The following is an 18,904-nucleotide window of genomic DNA, read 5'->3' as shown; positions in this document are numbered from 1 at the left end:
CATTTTCTTACTAACAAAGGAGGTTCAGGGCTTTGCAGAGTTTCTTTGGTCAGAGGAAATAGCAGAGGACGGAAGCAGGGAAAAAAGGGAGGTGTATCTGTATCAGAGAGAGGGTGGGCAGCCTGCGAGGAAGAGGAGGAGGGAGAGCATGAGAGCTGAGGAAGGGGAGGGGACTTAACTCTTATTCACATTGGTGGCATTTGTCTTGAGAATGAGCTGCTTCTTTTATTTTTTTTTTGCATAGTGATTCAGGAGTTTTTTTTTCTTTCTTTTAGTGGGAGAGAAGGTTTTAGAAACAGAGCATAGTGAGTGAGGCAGTGAGCGAGTTTAGGCTGTGCAATGAAGAGGAGCTGGTTAGACACCAAAGCAGCCATGCAAGGAACAAACTGGGGTAAGAAGCTGTGAGGGTTGCCTTTTATTTACTTTTATGATGGGATGTTTAACAACTGGTTTGCTGTTTAACCTTTCTAGCTAATGACTGTAAATTTTGCAGGTTTGTTTTATATTAACATAAAAGTTGATATTGTGAAAAGGAAAAAAAATATGCAAGCTCTTATATTTTTATCAATAAGATAAAATACAACTTTTAATACAAATTTTAAAGGTGTAAGTAAGCAGTACTCTTACAACCCCCATCCTTCCAAGCTTGATGTTGTTCACCATTTCTTAGCTTCACAGACCTGCTAGAAGCTGGTTAAAACTCCTGTTTGTATAGAATCCTTTCGTGTCATGATTGGTGATCAGAGGCAAAAAGTAATGCGTTTTGGACCTGTGGAAATCTACTACGTTTTTTTTTTTTTTTTCTACAGTGAAATCTATCATTTATTGTGCACCACTCTAGATGTTTGGTGATATTATTTCTGAAAAAATAATAATTTAATGAAAAAATTAAAGCTATGACCTTAAACATTCTGTTTAAAAAACTTAAAAGTCGGGTCTATCTTTCATGTTCAAATAATCTATTATTAGAAATAATGCTGGTTTTCTTTTTAAAGTAAGTGGCTTTACGTAAAACGACAACAAAAAAACAGTGACCGTTTCTCATTTCACAAGAAAGCGAGCACGGACTTGTGATCTCGCCAAGTATGTTCTTGAGAAGAACACAGGAAAGTGTGGACTCTGGGAGAACGGGCATAGATATGGGTCAATTGGAACAGAAGTGTACTCATGATGTCACCTCCTGCCCGGCTCGTCTAGAGCTGCATTTCACCTCCTGTTGTTAATAGTCTCCAAATAATACGTTCTTACTTTTTTCATTTAGTGGGGGAATAATAATTAACACAGTCCGATAAACACAAATCAAATGAACATTTGCCAAATAAAACAAAAAAACGCGCCATTAGAGCTGCAGATCAGCTGCGGTTAGCCCTGGCTGCCATTACCCTCGGAGCTCCGCTGGTTGCCGCGGTCCTCTCAACTTCGGAAATTTGCTTTTAAATTACGCATTAAATCGGTAAATGGGCCACATGGTGACGCTTTAAAGCGTCAAATGATCACCTCAAATGATCTTAAAACGTACTTTTACTGAACTACAGCGTCAGAAAAGAGAACCTTTAACTTAATACTCTAAGCTCTGTGAGCGCTCTATTGAAAGATGCTGCTGCCGCTGTGCATGCTGGGATAGCTGTAAATCTCAAGAACAGACACGTCTGCTCTGATGCATACTCTGTAAATACTAGGGAGGGGCGAAACCAACATCCGGGAACTTTCTCAGATCTCGGTCTGCTGTTCTTGTGAATTGGAACAGTACTAGGGCTGAGGCTGATGACGTTTCACAAGTACACAAGCACATGATAACGCACAAGTACACATATTGAGAAACGGCATTGTGTTTCATTAATTCTTTACCTATCAATCTGTCATCGTGATTTAATCTGTTTGTTTAGCTATTTTGTAAAATGTTCTCTAATCAAGCTGACTCACACTAAAAAAAAAAAATCCCAAGAAAAACCTTACATGCTTTTGACATCAGATAAGGCAGCTGGTCAGAGCTAATTTGAACACCTTTCCGTTTCAGTTTTCCTTGTCTTTAGCATTTAAAAAGCAAAGTCAACCTTAGCAACCAAAGTGAAATGTTAGCTTATCTAAGAGCACAACATATATTGGAGGTAAAATTCACAACAACAAACCAATTATTCCATTAATTAACCTGCATTATGAGATAGACTCTCAAAGATAGAAAGTCTTCTGGTAAGCTTAAGTTGAACGAGTTCTGTCTGCATGCTGTGCCACTGGACTGGTAAAGAATTTGGCATTTATTCATCGTAGGTTTGTTGAATTGGCACTGAAATGCAATGAGATGTAAAAATGAATTCAAGAATATTAACAGATATTTAATTTCATAATTGTTTACAGTATCACATCTTTTGTCAGCTTTTCCATCCATGGCAGCTTCCATTATGGCTTAGTGGCCATTAGAGTCAAACAAGAAAGACTTGGCCACTCAGGACCAGATATTACTTATATATTAAACCTATTTGTAATTTGTAATTGTATTGGGATCCTATAATACTTGACAGTAAATTTATATTTATATCTTGCTCAAAATTGTAATTAAGTCAGGGTTTGTTTTGAAGATGGATAATCAACCAGAAAGCTGCAAACGGCACCTCTATAAGGTTTAAGTGAAAAAAAGTTGCTGCTTATCCACCAATATACCTCATCATGCCAGATTGGGAGCTCCATCTGCACTAATTATCTGTCTTTCTTCAATGGTCATCCCAAAATTTTCATATTTAGTGAAATCCTACATGATTTATATGAAACAATGGAAGCAATAGTTGGTGTAGCAGTTTTGTCAACATCATCAGCAGCCCTAATTGGGAATATTAACATCTTCTATGGTGTGTCTAGTTTTTTGTCAGCTCTGTGAGGTGTCTGGTTGCAGAAAGCTAGGTTGTCTCTAGAACCAAAATAGCATCGTCACACTTATGCCCTCTGTTCCAGTTTCTGAAAAGAGGGAGAAGAATTAAGAGAAAGGAGAGGGGGTAACAGAGTGAAATTTAAAAGTTTGGGTGGTAGGAATGTGGAAGGGAGGCAGTCTACAGAAACTGAAACAGAAAACTGAGACGCCCTCTCTTCTTTCTAACAATCCACAAAAATCCCTGATCAGGATTTCAAAAGGTGAAGCCCCAGTCAAAGGCTGACACGTTTAGTACAATACTTCGAGCTGATTGGGTAACATGCCAGCTAGTACCCGCTGCTTCTCTTTACTCCTTTTTTAAATGAGAAATTTTTGCTATTTTAGCTAAGACTTAGTCAATTTTGGCATTGACAGGTGAGTCCTCAGCGTAAACCATGTTTGTTATGCCCCGGCAAGGCCCTTCTGACTGTCGTCATTCCTACATGTCCCACCCCAAAGAACACTGCTGGTATGTCATTGGTCCGACCCACGAGACGGACTTATTAGCGGGAGTCTTTCAAGATGGATTTGTTTTAAGACTAAAAACTCAGATGTTGCGACATTCTAGCTTGCAGTGCAAGGTTAGGGAGGGGTACTGTTTTCTGGGAGCAGGATTACTCAGAGGATTACATATATGAATCAAGCAAGACACCTCTTAATGCATGAATTTGAATAAAGGGGTAGCATTATGACGTTAAAAGTCCAAAAAAAGGAATTTTTTCATTATCCAAGCGTTTTTATTAAATACACTGCAGGTCTTGTTGCTCAATTTTTAAATGTTTTTGATAAATCTGATGTTTTTTCTTCTACATGGTCATTCAGACTATTACTGAAAGACAGACTCAAGTCTGAACGTTTCACTTGCCACATGCTGAAGAAAGACAGAGTAGATGCAACAGCAGTGAACAAACAGATGTTGGCATCTCTGTTTAAGATGTCGACATTATTATGATCACATCATAACAAGACAAACATAACAGATCCTGTACTTGCTGCTTTTGCACTTCTGGTTAGATCTAAACTGCATTTCGTTGCCTTGTACCTGTACCTGTGTAATGACTATAAAGTTGAATCTAATCTAATCTAAAAGTCCCGATGTTCATGTTTTAAAGTCGGCACAAATATGATTAAAAAAAAATTAAAGAAAAGCTGCATCATGTCTTATGTACTTCTTAAGAAGGCTGATCACTTTCTTTTTTCAAGGCACTTGACATGAAATGTGCACCGCATCACAAGATGTTCTATTGATATCTGCACGATTATTTTAAAAGAAATACAAGAGGTACCACCTTTTTTATTGCATCTAATGTTTTCTGATCTTGTTTGTTGCAGTTAGAACATTTTGGTGAAACAAAAGAAAAGTGCCATAAGAAATATTTCTTGGATTTGGATTGAATCTGGATGGTGTTTAAAACTTTTTTCTCCTGAGGACTCAGTGAAGCATCTCTAGTTATTAAGGGAAGCATGCATAGCTGGACACTAATAATGGTTAAATGCTCCACTGAATGCTGGAGAGGCTCGTTCCATCTCGTTCGTCTAAATCCGTTTTTCTTAATGGTTTAATAAATGATACAGGAAATAGGGTTTGTTATTTGTGATGTTCTGAAACTGTGGTAGGGAGTAGATTAAAGTAATGTCTCAGGTTTATTGTTCCTCAGCTGGAGCAGCACACATTCCTCAAGCTGGAGGAGTGACTGACTGACTGAAAGGAATTAAACCCCTCAAAGGCTTTTCCCAGACAAAAACAGTCTGCTCAGTCAGAATCAGCTGACGGTCGGGACTTGAGCTTAAACATCCCCCACATCCTATACAATGTTGTTGTTCCTACTATAATTGTTAAAGACGTTTTAAGTGATTAAAGTGACGTGTATTATTTCCTTATTTTTAGTCTACCATAATTCAAATGTTTATTTTTTGTAATATTTTAAACCTTTTGGGGGCATTCCGGTTAGCTGTTCATGATCGTTTATTTTCCATTCTGCCTGATACGGAGGGCTGCGAGAGCCATTAAAACATCAATGTTTATAAGGTGCTAAGGAGGGTCTTAGTCTCACCGTCAGCCCTCTGACCCCCCCACTCCATTCACTTTCCTCCTTTGGATGTTTGAAGCCCTCGTTTCTATGACGACAAAAGTGAAAGCAGGATTGCGTGCACATGACAGAGGCATTAGACGCTGTTAGAGACCTTATGCTTTGCACTTTGCTTTTTTGATGTCCTGCATAGTTTTCTTGGGGATTAGAGCTCCTTCACTTCCTTTGTGAACAACTGATTGACTCTTTTTGATCAGACATAATGAACTGAGGCAAGAAACTGCTACCTTGAAATGATTTAAGTATTAAGATGAAAATATCTATTGGATTTAACCCACATTTTCCTCACTATCATCCTTGTTAAACTCTGATCTTGTTAATTGTGATCTATATTTTAGATGTGAGTGTAAAACACACTGTAAGCCCATAATGCTGAAATATATTATCAGAAGCAAGGTTTCAGTGCAGAGCACCTGTAACGCTATAGCCACATAGCGGTCCCTCCAATTACAGCATTGATATAAAGATGACATTTGCAATTTAATTTATTGTTCAGGCCTTTTTTGGTCACCTGCATGCCTGAACCATATAAAACTGTTAGAAAAATGACTATTTCATGTACAGTCTTTAAACAATAATCAATTTAACCAGCTGGTACAACTTATTAGCCTCGTGAGACCATCCTGATCTCGCGAGCTTTCAAGGTTTCACTCACAGATCAGTCTGGAGACTCTCCGTTAAAGAACATTTGGAGCAGTTCACCAAACGAACGTCCAATTAGCGTTGGCTTTGAGGCGGGTTGAGGTGTGACGCAACGAGAAGCGTGACAGTTCAGTCTAAAGAACATGGCGGCTTCAGCCGATGAAACTAGCGTTAGCGTGGCTATCGAGCAAGTTTTATCGGAATTACAGAGTATTTCTTCGCTGAAAGAAGAGCAAAACACTGCTCTGGGGTTTTTCTCAGAGGAAAAGATGTTTTTGCGATTCTCCCGACTGGTTTCGGCAAGAGTAGCCTGGCTTGTGGTTGTGTTTTCGTCGTCGCTCTGTTAGTACGTCATATGCTTCGTTGATCTGATTGGTTTATTTGGCCCGTCTATCACCAACATAGGCCAATCAGCTAACCAGTATTTTTGCCCCTTCCCAAAATTACTTCAATGGAAGGTTTCCAGATGGATATGCGGAGCAAATCCATCTGGCGGAGTCAGGTTAACAACTTATGTGATAAATATACTAGATGTAGACCATTTGGAACACAAAAAATCAAAAACTAGGAAATAAAAGTTCAAGCATTTCCTTTACCTCTTTATCTGTCTTTATATTTCTAAGAGATTTGCATTGATTATGGATTCTATATATAATTCAAGAAAACAATGTTTTAATGTTTAGTTTTTTTTTAAAAGTTGCAGTTGACAAATTAAGAAAACATATTTGATCTTTGAACTGTTACATACTTTTTCAAATACATTTTAGAAATACTCCACCTTCAACTAAAAACACATAACAAAACAAAGGCATTAACGAGGAATGCATTCAGGACATCCACTCTTATAATTACTGTCATGCATCATAACCACACACTTTAAAGTCAAAGTAGGGATCAGCCAGGTTTAAAGAGTGCTTATTAATAATTATTAATAATTCAAATCATAGAAGTCAGCTTATAGGCGTGTTGTAAACTTGGCACATTGTTTTACTGCTCTGCTCCAGGAATATATCTGATCAGCATTCGAGCTGTCAGCTTTTTCTCCACCTTATCCACCATCTTCCTAGTTTCTGTTTTTTTTTTTTTTAGGTCCATATTTGTGTAGCTTGTCAGGCTGAGAGGGTTACAGAGCTGGTAAAGCAAGAGCTTAAGTCTTTTCTCATCTTTCTGTCATCGTCTGCAAATTTCAAATATGACACGCCCTCCTGTCGGATATCCTCTTTTTCTGACTCACTGTGTTTATGTTTTTAAGTCGCATGCTTTTTTGTTGTTTTTATACACAGCATGACATCATAAGTTGTCCTGTTGGGCATTGCTCTCCAAACACAAAAATTTGCCACCCATTTAAGTCTTGTTTTTCATCTCCTGTTTATATTTACCTTGTGTCCTGCAAAGTTAAAGGAATGAGCGTTTTGAGCAAGTTTTTTTCACACAAACCCACATAGATAGATTTACTCAGGAATTTTAGCTGTCAAAGTTTTCTAGCTGGTTCAACCTGTTGGTCTCAAGTTGGGGATTATCCACAGCTTTGAAATTGTAGCTGTTCCCATGATGGGTTGGATGTTTGTAGACTGTTGCCATTACGGACAGTAGCTGCTTTTTGGACCCAGTTTTACATCTGAAATCAGGCGAGCCCATCCTCACGTCGTCTAAGAAGCCTGTGGCTGCAGCCATGTTTGTGCTGCTTGGCTGAATTTACTGAATGGCCCGTCCTGGTTCTATGTGTGTGGGCCAACGTGCTCCTGAGGAATTTGTAAATGCTTTTCTGCTGCATAGTGTTTGGTTTTGTCATTTAATAAACCGCTATGAGAAAAAGTCTCTTTCTGTGTCCCCTTTAGGGTAATAGAAAACGAGTCCATTACTGGAGAATTATTTTATTTCCTTGATATAAGCAAGAGATATTTTTGGAAAAAAATAATCTTTACATGTTTCAGAGCAAAGTCTTCATATCTTAAAGAGTCTATGTATAAGACTCTGACCATTAAAGGAATAGTACACCCAAAACATGATTAGCCCTCATTTTCTACTCACCCCCATGCTGAACAACACTCTGGAGTACTTTTTTGATATCTCAAATGCATCTGTAGATCTGGGAGGCTTCTTGCTGTCTGCTGACATTCAAATAATGGAGGTCTATGGTGCCCGAGGCAGAAAGGTCCATAAAAGTCCACAAAAAACGTGTCAATATTCCTCCACACTGCTCTTCCAATGTATTCCAAGTGTCCTGAGTGGGTAGCGTCCATAATTTACTCGAAACGAAGTCATTTAGAATGTTTTTAGAGCATAAACAGAAGTGTATAGGATTTCCTAAAAGCGCGTTCACGAGTCTACGGAAACCGCGGCAGACCAAACCAGACGAAAGGAATATTGACACGTTTTTTGTGGACTTTTATGGACCTTTCTGCCTCGGGCACCATAGACCTCCATTATTTGAATGTCAGTAGACAGCAAGAAGCCTCCCAGATCTCCAGATGCATTTGAGATATCAAAAAAGTACTCCAGAGTGTTGTTCAGCATGGGGGTGAGTAGAAAATGAAGGCTAATCATGTTTTGGGTGTACTATTCCTTTAAAGGCACACTATGCAACATTTTTCAGTTAATTAATGTGTTCCATAACGTTATGGATGACTAAATGAGTCATTTCAGGTTGAACAAAGGTATTCTCGGCCGCCCTGGTGGTCTGTGGGGGAAATACTGCACTTGCAACTGCAGGAGCACCGACCCGCACCCACAGGCTCAGAAGTCTCGTGAGAGTCAGTCTTGCTTTACGGCGAGAACTGCTACACGCCCCCAGTTAAAAGCATTCTCGTTGCTAGCACAGTGGCAATCTTTGTGCAGTTATGCTACGTTCACGCAGCAAAAGCAGCAAAATCGCGTCTGCTGCTTCATTTTTGCTGCTTGTACCTGTTAGTTCTGACGCGCGGCTGAAGCAGCTTTGCTGCTCTGGCTGCGCGGTGCAAAAGTGTGTCTGACGCGCGTTGGGCGGAGCTTCACTATCCTTTCTCTGCCTTGCAGCTATATTTGCTGTGATCAGTGGGAATAAAGTAGTTTTAATATGTGTTTAAGTGAGAAAATACACCTGAAAACGTAATCAGTGCAGTCAGTTCATCCAGATTACAATCCTGCCTCCCAATGTTATTTCTGTCGGAGCCGCTCAGACCCCCACATACCAGCGGTGCGCCGACAGAAGGGATCCCTTCATCAGCAGCCTCTGGCCGGGTTGCCTCCTCGCGGTTCACCACGGCAGCTGGTAGGTGTTTTTCATCTAAATAATCCAAACTGCATATTCTGCCGGCAGATTTCTGCATTTTAAGTTAATTTAGGCGTCAATAAACTGTTTAAGAGGAGTTATCATCAGCGCCGTGTCTCTCTCCCTGCGTCAGATTAGCCCAACGCCCGACGCGCTGCTTCAGCTGTTCAGACGTGCTGCGCCTGCTGCTCAAAACGCGCCGCGGGACCTTTTGCTGCGCCTTGACGCGCGTCAACCATTGACTTTGCATGTAAACTCGCTGCTTCTGTCGCGCCAGCTACGTCCGGTGTGAACGCAGCATTAGTCATTCGCTGCTAAGCTCAAAACAATCGCGCCTGGCTTGACGGAGAAACCAGGAGAACAGCTGTGCATATTTACGACAGTGCACTTTTACTTTTGCCCTCTGGGGGGAGCCTCGCTGGAAAATCAACACCGGTTGCATAGTGTACCTTTAACTGGCTGAAACAGTGGGTGGAAAGTAAATATTATGTCAGTTTGTGTTGAAGTGTCAATATGAGTAGATGACTGGTTTTTCTGTTAGTATCTCAAGAACCGCTGCCTTTCTGGAGCACGCAGGCCGGCACGGTCAGAACCAATCAAAATGCTTCAAAAAAAGACAGAGGAACAGAGAACAGGGTCAGAGGTGTCTAAAAGTTCACTGGTAAACATGAGGAGCAAATATAGCAGGATACAGCAAAGGCTCAAATTACTTTTCAACTCTATTCTGACATAAAGGTCTTGGCATACACAGTGCATAACAGCTTGTTCAATATAAGGCTCCATCTTGCACAGCAGGCTGGTGAGTCATCATTTCTTTTAAATGCATCACTTAACTGAAAACACACACCACCAGGGTGCATTATGGGAAGAAAGTAAATCAGTGGAGGTGGTCTGCTGAAGGTAACGCCATCAATGTAAATGTTGCTTTGACACAACACCTACTAGAGCAATGTGTGGGATCAAACACTTTCCATGCAACTACAGTACTCCCTGATGGTCCTCAACCTTTCAGCTAGATAATGCATCTCAAACAAATAGTTTTGACATTGTTCGAGGATTTGGTTCCACTACAGAACATTTGAGTCACGGAACTGTTTCTCAAATTCCCAACTTTATTCAATCATGCATCTCAAGGACATGGTGAACAAATGAATCCAAACTATGGAGGCTCCACCTAACAACGTACAGAACTGAAAGGATTTGCTGCTAACTTCTTGGTACCAGAATCCACAGTCTGCCTTTAAGGGTCTTTCTGGCTCAATGCTTTCATGGGTTAGGACTGTTTGATGAGCAAAACAAAGACAAATACACTATTAGATCTGTGTTTATAATTGGATGTTATTTAGCCGAGAGCTTAAATAGCTAAAGTTCGAGAAAGAATAGAGATTTTTTGGAGTTCCTGGACTCAAACAACAGTCATTACTTTAACAAAAAACTGTTGATAGCTCTTCTTGTTTTCTTCTAACCTCCAAATATCTTTCTTCTCTTAGTGCAAGTGACCTCGCCAAGCTGCCGCCATGGCCCTGGTTCAGGCTCTGCCCTTATCTGCTGAGCCCCACACCGCCAGCCACAGCGGAGCTCGCAGACGACACCAGTCTGGCCCTTCACCCCCCATCAACCTGCCACCACCCACTCTGGATCCAATGGGCTCTGTCAGCAGCCTTGCTGCCACACGTCCCAATCCCTACCAGGATCACCGCTCTGCTGTAGAGCTCGGGGGCCGAGTACGACGACCAACGCCGGGGGCTAACCGTTTGGGCTCCGAGTCGCCCAGGGACCCACTGCTGCATAATGTACCACCTCCAAAGAAGCAGAGCTCCACAGCTTCCGGCAGAGGGCTGGAGAAGGACAGCGGGAACGGGAACTATACTTATATAAATGAGGACTATGTGGGGGACTGGAACGACAACCATGTTAGACCTCCGAGCCTGGAAACTGAGCTAGAAGAGACAACAGTAGGCCTGGGGATAAACGGGAATGTGGGGGGACCTCCTCCGAGACTGATCCCAGTGTCAGGAAAACTGGAAAAGGTAAGGAATGATATTATAGGTTGTAATGATCTGTTGACCAAGATTGAAATAAATAAAAACGTTTCTGTTACAGTGGTGAGAACCTTTGACTTTAAAGCTTTAATAAGATAAAATAAAACAATCTCCCTGTGATCTGAGTTTTCTAGACCAGAGAGCTCCCCATTTTGCCCCCTCCCCCACCTGTTGCTCCACACTGCTATTCAGCAGGCTGATAAAAGGCTACCTTTTTACTTCACTTGAAAAAAAAACGTTAATTTTGCATGTTTATATAGTTGTTTTTATTATTATTAATGTAAATTTTTATTAAATTTTATATTATTAATATTGCATGTATATTTTTTATATATAATCCTCTAATTATATGGTGTTGCTTTTATTTTTTGTAATGATTTTTTTTCTGTTTCTGTGCCATTGCGTTGTACTTCTCTTTTTTCCCCCTCATGTACTTCTCTTTCAGTTGTTGTAAAAAGATATTGTTTCTACTCATAAATACTCGCAATCACATCAGTCTCACTGTAAACCCGGACCAAAACTGTAAAGGCATTGGAAAGGGTCAGAACTTGATTATTCTATACAGACAGAAAAAACCCACAAAATGCTGCATGATGGAAAATGTTTCTTGAGGTTGAAACTGAAGCTTTTTAAAACCTTGGCACACCTTGATTCCAGAAATAAGCCCAGGCCTTGTATTCTTTGCTCAGTTCCTGAGTTGTATTTATCTTTGCCTCCCTCCACCTTTTCTGTTTGCTGTTCTAGAACATGGAGAAGACAGTTTTACGCCCCACTGCCTTCAAACCTGTCATTCCCAAGAGTCGCTCCGCCATGCAGTATCTCTCCCCTCGCCATGGTGCCAATGTCCCTGAGGGCCAAAGCAACCTGAACCTGCTCAGTCCTGCCAACAGGGAGGTGTCGCCATCCTGCTCTGAGAAACGCAGCTCCTACAGTGGAGGGCGGAACGCTAGCAGTGGCAGCAGCCAGTCTTGTTGGTTGTCAGACTCTGGTCGCAACTCTCTCTCCAGCCTGCCACCTTACAACGGTGCCACCTACGGTCTCGCTTCTGCTGAGGTCCCTGCAGGTCACCTGGAGCCCATAAAGAGTGTTGCAACGGTCGCCCCACACGGACACTCCAACTCTGACAGCGGCCGCTCGTCTTCCAGTAAGAGCACAGGCTCTGGCTCCATAAGTGGCCGGGGGCAGCTGCTGTCTGACAGCGGCTCTGGTGGACACTCTCCAGGCCTGGTGGAGGGCTATGAAGGTGTGGTGAAGGACCTGGAAGACAAACTAAGGGAGAGGGAGCTGGAACTGCAGCAACTCAAAGACAACCTGGACGACAATGAAGCAGCAATTTGTCAGGTTTGTATAAATCCGACATCTTGCAGTGATGGATTGTAAACTTTGTCCTGGAAAAAGAATTAAAATATAATAATTTCTCATGTAGGTTTATGAGGAGAAACAGAAACACTTTGAGTTGGAATTGGAGGAGCTGAGGCAGAGCTGTGCCACCAGGATGCAGGCCGCGTCTCAGAAGGCTCAGCGAGCTCAACAGGTGCTTCAGCTGCAGGTCAGAATGTCTGTGGAAAACCGCAGATTTTCTCTCTGTGTAGTTTATACTACAAGCACAAACCCCCCCAAAAAGAGAACAAAACTATGTAATAAAAAAGTACAAAACTCTACTTAAACTTCTTCTTTGAAGCAACACTGGCGTTAAAACTCAAAGGTGGCCTTTTACCAACAGCTAAGCTGGTTAAAATAACTGTAAAGCTACTAGGGAAAAAAATTCTTATTCAGGTTAATTTCTAGTGTTCTAATTTTCTTAAAAAGGTTTTTTTCCCTTCTAATAATCATTTGATGCTAACTGCATTTCAGTGTTTAACTCTGTCCAAACCGTTGCTTTATAATTGCTAAACTTTAGCTCATCCACATTCATTGATACTTTAGAGACAAGTAATCTTAGTAAATCTAAAAAGAAACTAAATTAATTCTGATTTAATGTACCAGTGTCCTGTCAGAAGAGCATACGCTTTCAGATTGGCATACAACTAGTTTTTATCTAACTTAAATCAATTCAGAGCCACAATATAAACCACAGCCAATGTTTTCTCATTTTAAACATGAAAACAAAAATCAAACCAAATTTAAATTCCCGCACACACGTTTTTTTTTTTTTTTTTTATACTAAAGTAACTTCTTTTAAATTAACATTGACTAACATGGTTTTAGCTATAGAGGCTTCATCTCTCAACATCCCACAAACTTCAGTCATGTCTGGCCGTTTCTGCTTCCAAGAAATAACAGCCTAGTCAAAGCTGATTTTCTTCGTTTAAAGTTAAAATAAGCGTGTTTATGCTGGACGGTACACTGCTGCTAAAATTGAATGTGGGAATAATTCTCTGTTGCGCATACGTAGTAGAACAATGTATGCCGAACTAACAGCGTATGCTGTTCTGACAGAACACCTGAGCTACTCTAGGAATGTATTGACATTTATTTTGGTTTGCTTATAAGTATTTGCCCTGTGTGTAAAAAATGCAAACTTTAGCGTCCTAAAGGAAAGACAAGGGTTTCAGTTTGGGAGGTATGAGGCAACTCTTTAAAAAAAACCTTAAACTAAATTATTTTTTATTGTTTTTATTTTTAATTTTTAGTTTACTCTATGCTTCAACTTATAAAGCCATTTAAAGACTTTTTACTATACATTTCATTAATTTTTTGTCTAAAATATTTAGGGCTGCAACTAACAATTATTTTGCAAATCGATTAATCTGTCAGTAGCCAAAGGTTCCCTAAGAAAGATGTTTTACAAAATTAAACAAGCGAAAACTAAAACTTTCAATTGAGGACTTCTGGATAGAGCATATTGACAAATTAAAAGTTTTTTTTTTTTTATCTTAAATGCAAAATATTTAGATTTATTTTTTATTTTTATTTTGGTATAATTGTTCTCAAGGTGGGTCGCTCTGTTAGCTAAAGGCTCTATGCTTCAGTTAACAATTAATTGATTACTTAATTAGTTGATGATTATTTCAATAATCAATTAATCACGATCAACCCATTTAATTGTTTTAGCCCTAAAATATTTTTTTAATGGTATATTTCATGTTATTTAGGTTTATCAACTCCAGCAGGAAAAGAAGAAGCTGCAGGAGGACTTTGCTCAGCTTTTAAAGGAGAGGGAGCAGCTAGAGGAGCGCTGCACCTCATATGAGCATGAGAAGATCCAGCTGGGGCCTCGACTGGAGGAGACAAAGTGGGAGGTAAACAGATATGTCTCAGTCATATTGAACCGAGGAAATATTAAATTATATTCAGCATCACATGGCGATCTCAATAAACAATCACTGTCAGCTCTTTGTTTAATCTGGCTTTGTCACATGTTAAAGAAATTTAGATAAAAAGGATTTACTTTATATTTAGTAACCTTCAGATTTATTACAACTACTAAGATTTTGTTGAGCTGCCGTAGCATTATCTAACATTAGATAAATCCATCATTTATGTTATATTATAGAATTAATGTAACTGAGCCATTTATATACTGATGGACCATTTGATTTTGTTGCTTGATACCAGTTTCTGCTGTCTTTGAGCATTTTAAAAAATATGTTTTTTATTTTTGTCCTATAACGTCATATTTTAACATTTCATATTGTTAAATGAGATTACAGTGAATGACTACAGCGTTTTTCTCTGACCAAAGTTCAAAGTGTTACTTAGATTTGTGTTTTTATTTTTTTTGAGGAAATATTCCTAAAACAAATGGGTGGAATTTGATAAAAATAGTAAAATAATAGTTAAAAGTTTGTGCAGGATTTTGTTATGAGCATTTTTGGCAGCTTTTCTGGGGCTTTTATTTAGTTTAAATTGATATTAAAACTAAATCATATTGACTGAAATCATGAAATATATCAATGATTGGCCTTAACAACCAACCCTCTTTGTGAGAAGAGAAAAACCATAAAACCATCACTGAACAGAGGGGGAGGATTGCTATTTCAGCTTCCAAGCATTTTCAAATCAGTTATGGAACTCATTCCCAAGAAGTTTTTTTTACTTTTTACGGCACTAGTGGCTTGTTTTTTTCGACAGTAGGCTGACAGGAAAGGGGGTATAAGAGAGAGGGAGAGACATGCGGCAAAGGACCACAGGTCGGATTCAAACCAGGGTCAGCCACGTCAAGGACTAAGGCTTCCGTATATGGGTTGTGCGCGCTAACCACTGCTACACCTGCATGCCAATTCCTAAGAAGTTAAATGAGCACTCCACTTATAAATCAAAAGACCAATCACAGAGCCTATTCACAAAAAAACAGCTCCAACAGTCCAGCGGAACAAAGGGAGGCTGGAATGTGAGTAGGAGGATAGTCCTTCATCCTGTTAAATGCATCTGCGCTCTTACTGGAGTTTACTCGTATGTGAGCCAACTGGACTGACAAAGACTCCTGGATAGGTGTCAAAACGTCCTCAGAAAATTGAGCGAAAGTCCTGTTGCCTTCCAATTAATGCCTGTTTGAGGTCACGCAACCCTACTTAAAGAATCCAGGCTGAAGCAATTGTAAAGCCAGTAGAACCCTACAGGCCAACAAGGGGTGAAGTTTGGAGCTAAACAGAGGCTGTAAGATTTGTTTAAAAGAAAAACAGTTTAAACTAAAAAGGATAAAAAGTTTGCAACTGATAAAAAAAAATACATTTTTAAACTGAAACATTTTTGCAACTAAAAAAATAAAAAGATTTTAAATTTGAAAAGGTTAAAGGTTAATTTTTGCAGCTGCTTTCATAACTTCTCCTCAAAGTGGTGGAAGCCTTTAACCCCACCATCATCAGGAAAACTTTAGATTGTTGGTTTTTAAACCTGACCTTTCTAAGAAAGACTAAACTTCTCAGGTAAATGTGTTTTTGCACCAAAGGCAACATTTCACTCTGTTTTCATGTCTCAGGTATGTCAGAAGTCGGGCGAGATCTCCCTGCTGAAGCAGCAGCTGAAGGAGGTGCAGAGTGAGTTGTCCCAGCGTGTGGGGGAGATCGTCTCGCTGCGCGGTCAGCTCAGAGAAACCCGTGGCGAGCTCACAAACACGCAGGTGCTGCTCCAGGAGGCCCACGGCACGGTCCGCACGCGGACCATGGAGCTGGAAGTGTGTGAAAACGAGCTTCAGCGTCGAAAGAGCGAGTCTGAACTGCTCAGAGAAAAGGTGGGACGCCTGGAGGGAGAGCTGGCTCATCTCAGAGACACCCTGGCCAACCAGGGGGCAGGAAACAGACAGTGTCAGATATTCCAGGAAGCCGAGGAGCATCTACTGGCTTATGAAAGCGACGAGGCAAAGGCCCAGCGACAGAGCGGCGCTGACGCTCTCCAGAACATGAAGGTACAGATGGACGGGTTGAAATCTGAGTTAGCTTTTGAACGCAAGAAGGTGGAACAGCAAGCGGGAGGTTTTGAGGAGGAGCGGCGGATATGGCAGGAGGAGAAGTACAAAGTAATCCGCTACCAAAAGCAACTCCAGGAAAACTACGTGCAGATGTATCGCAGGAACAGAGAGCTGGAGCAGATGCTGCAGGAGCTCAGTCTGGAGCTGGAGAGCAGAGAGGAGGACGAGGGAAGCGGCAACGAGATCAACTTTGATGAGATTGCTGCAACAGAAATCTGATTCTCACAAATGTCCTTTATTTTTATTTGCACTACATTTGACTCACTTCCTTCCCCCGAAGTGATATCTTGTGTTCTTCATGTGAGTAAACACCAGAAGAGCGTCTCCACACTTCCTGTGTGACGATTGTCGCACTTGAGAATTGTTAACCTTTAAATGTCATTAAGTACATCGGTTCTAAGCTCCTCCATCAGTAGCAGTGATTGCACTGACGAGTCGTCGGTCTTGGTGATTTTTCACACCTTTAGGCGTTTGTGTGAGTAACTTCAGTTAACCTTTACCACCACTCTGCACCCTTCCTGGTTCTGGCTACAGCATCCCTGCTGGGTTTATCGTTGCACTCCCACTCTGTCCACAGTTTCACTGCTACAGTAAATACCACACATACATGGTGTCATGGTAAGTTAGTCGATCAGTGTCAGCTTTTAATGTCAGGCTCTGAATGGTGATGGCAGACTTCTGAATTGAAAAAAAATCAGAGTAGGAATTATTATATAAATCCATATTTTGCTTTTCATAAAGAAATCGGTTGAGTTTTTGTAATACGACTGATTTTCTGCCTCATTAAACTTTTTATTGGTTGATATTTTTCAAACTGGGGTTTTGTACAATGGATATGAGCAGTTAGTATCTTATTTTCTTTATTTGGACTTACATTTTCGATAATTTCATTCCTAAAGCCAGTGTGTGCCACTAAAAGGTAAACTTTAATTGGTTTATTTTGTTGGCAAATTAACCCTATTTAAATCCAATACACCTCAGATTTAATTGTTGTATCTAGTTTAGTTTAAATTCTAATTCAGTTTTAAATAAAAAATGGATATCAAAGGGATATTAAACTCTGGGGCAGAGGTCTTCAAAAGGGGGTCCGCAGCCCCCAGTGGCTCCACAGAGGTACTGCATGGGGGTCGCGAACGTTTTGGTTGATTACTTTTTTTTTTTTGATCCCCCCTGCAATTTTTTCCACTAATTGAAATGTCTTTAAATCCACATTAACATGAATTCAACACTCTGTAGTAAACAGATAAATGGAGGCAGATGTCTTTCAGTCATCAATGCACACATTCAGCGACACACAGGAGCTCTTTCAAGCTGGGCACCGTTTCATTCACAACACCTGTCCCATCAACAAGGAATCAGAATCAGAAATACTTTAATAATCCCAGGGAGAAATTACTTGTGTATGTAATAGAGTGACTATAGGATCAGTTTGAGCAAACTAGGGGGTCGTTGCTCCATCTTGCCATCAGTTTGGGGGTCCTTTGCCTGGAAAACGTTGAAGACCCCTGCTCTATGGTATTCTTTTTTTTCTCCCGACCAGTTATTGAAGACTTTATTAGTTGTAGGCTCGAAGTATCTTCTGAACAGAGCTGACCTTCTTTATCATTTTTTGCAGCTTCTTTAAGTTATTTTCACCAATGCTGCCCCATTAGATGGCACAACAGATCACAGTCTCCACAATACACTTAAGGCTGCTATATACTGCCGTGAATGATGTCAGACCTGTCTTTGTTCTTGACACATCGGGGCAGAACTTCTTTCTTGTATTGTGTTCGATAACTGTTGTGAGTTCTGTCAGATTCGAAGGGTGCTAAGTAGGAAAGGCAGGGTTATTTTTTCCTACCCTGTCATTTTCTGTTTGACCCCCTTTTTTTTTTCCAAATATTGAAATCCATGAAATTATCTGTTCTGTAAGAGATAGTTTGAGGATCGGCTGTCAGAGGAGATGAGAAAAGAGGAACATTTGTATTTATGCGAAAACGTCTAGTAATATGAATAATTGCATATTGATCTTAAAATGCTGCTATTGTGTTGCGGTTTTCTTCTGTTTTGACATAAGCTACAGCAGATGGGACGTTTATCCTCTAAGCTTCTTGGGACGTATGAGTGTCCACAGGAAAAACTCCCTTTTTTTTATAGTTCTAGGCACCGCAAGAACAAATTTCTTCACAAATCATTGAGTATACAGCAAGCTTTATATAAGATAATCAACATCCTGTTGCAAAAACCTATTGATCTAAGCTTCGTTCAGAAGTTCGGTCTGCTCTGTCCCCACTTCCAGTCCACGTCTGTTGTCAGGTTGAACACAGAGGTATTTTTACTCCACTTCTTCTTTCATTATGTTAATAGGATTCCATTCCTGTTTCTTCTGAAATGTACAATCATCTTCCTTGTTTTGTTTCCACACCATGCTACAGAGCTCTCCACTTCCTGTACCTGGCTTCAATGAAACCAGATTGTTTGTTTATTTAATGCAAATTGATAAAGAGCTCTAAGAAAGCCTAGCTACCCTCATCAAGTCACTGACTTTGTAGCTATGTATGTATGTGGCAGCAGGAAAGAGCTAGC

General features: G+C 40.3%; 1 protein-coding gene across 3 annotated transcripts in view; it reads left to right on the top strand.

The window, feature by feature from the left end:
* LOC119791104 (leucine zipper putative tumor suppressor 2 homolog) overlaps positions 1 to 17,014 on the top strand; it is a 50,653-nt gene extending 33,639 nt beyond the window's left edge. The window contains exons 1-6 of one of the 3 annotated variants that reach the window (XM_038296973.1): positions 268 to 391; positions 10,375 to 10,914; positions 11,671 to 12,267; positions 12,353 to 12,475; positions 14,022 to 14,168; positions 15,848 to 17,014. In XM_038296973.1, the coding sequence (XP_038152901.1) occupies positions 10,402 to 10,914; positions 11,671 to 12,267; positions 12,353 to 12,475; positions 14,022 to 14,168; positions 15,848 to 16,555 (2,088 nt within the window). In that variant the 5' untranslated portion in view covers positions 268 to 391; positions 10,375 to 10,401 and the 3' untranslated portion in view covers positions 16,556 to 17,014. Of the gene's footprint in view, positions 1 to 267; positions 392 to 10,374; positions 10,915 to 11,670; positions 12,268 to 12,352; positions 12,476 to 14,021; positions 14,169 to 15,847 lie in introns of those variants that run through there. The other 2 variants (XM_038296974.1, XM_038296972.1) reach the window with 2 other exon arrangements.
* Positions 17,015 to 18,904: the final 1,890 nt, after the last annotated feature.

The sequence above is a fragment of the Cyprinodon tularosa genome, unplaced genomic scaffold (assembly GCF_016077235.1).
Source record: "Cyprinodon tularosa strain WSP-4 unplaced genomic scaffold, ASM1607723v1 ctg38, whole genome shotgun sequence".
In the NCBI taxonomy this organism is placed as follows: Eukaryota; Metazoa; Chordata; class Actinopteri; order Cyprinodontiformes; family Cyprinodontidae; genus Cyprinodon; species Cyprinodon tularosa.
This window is presented reverse-complemented; position numbering and strand designations above follow the sequence as displayed.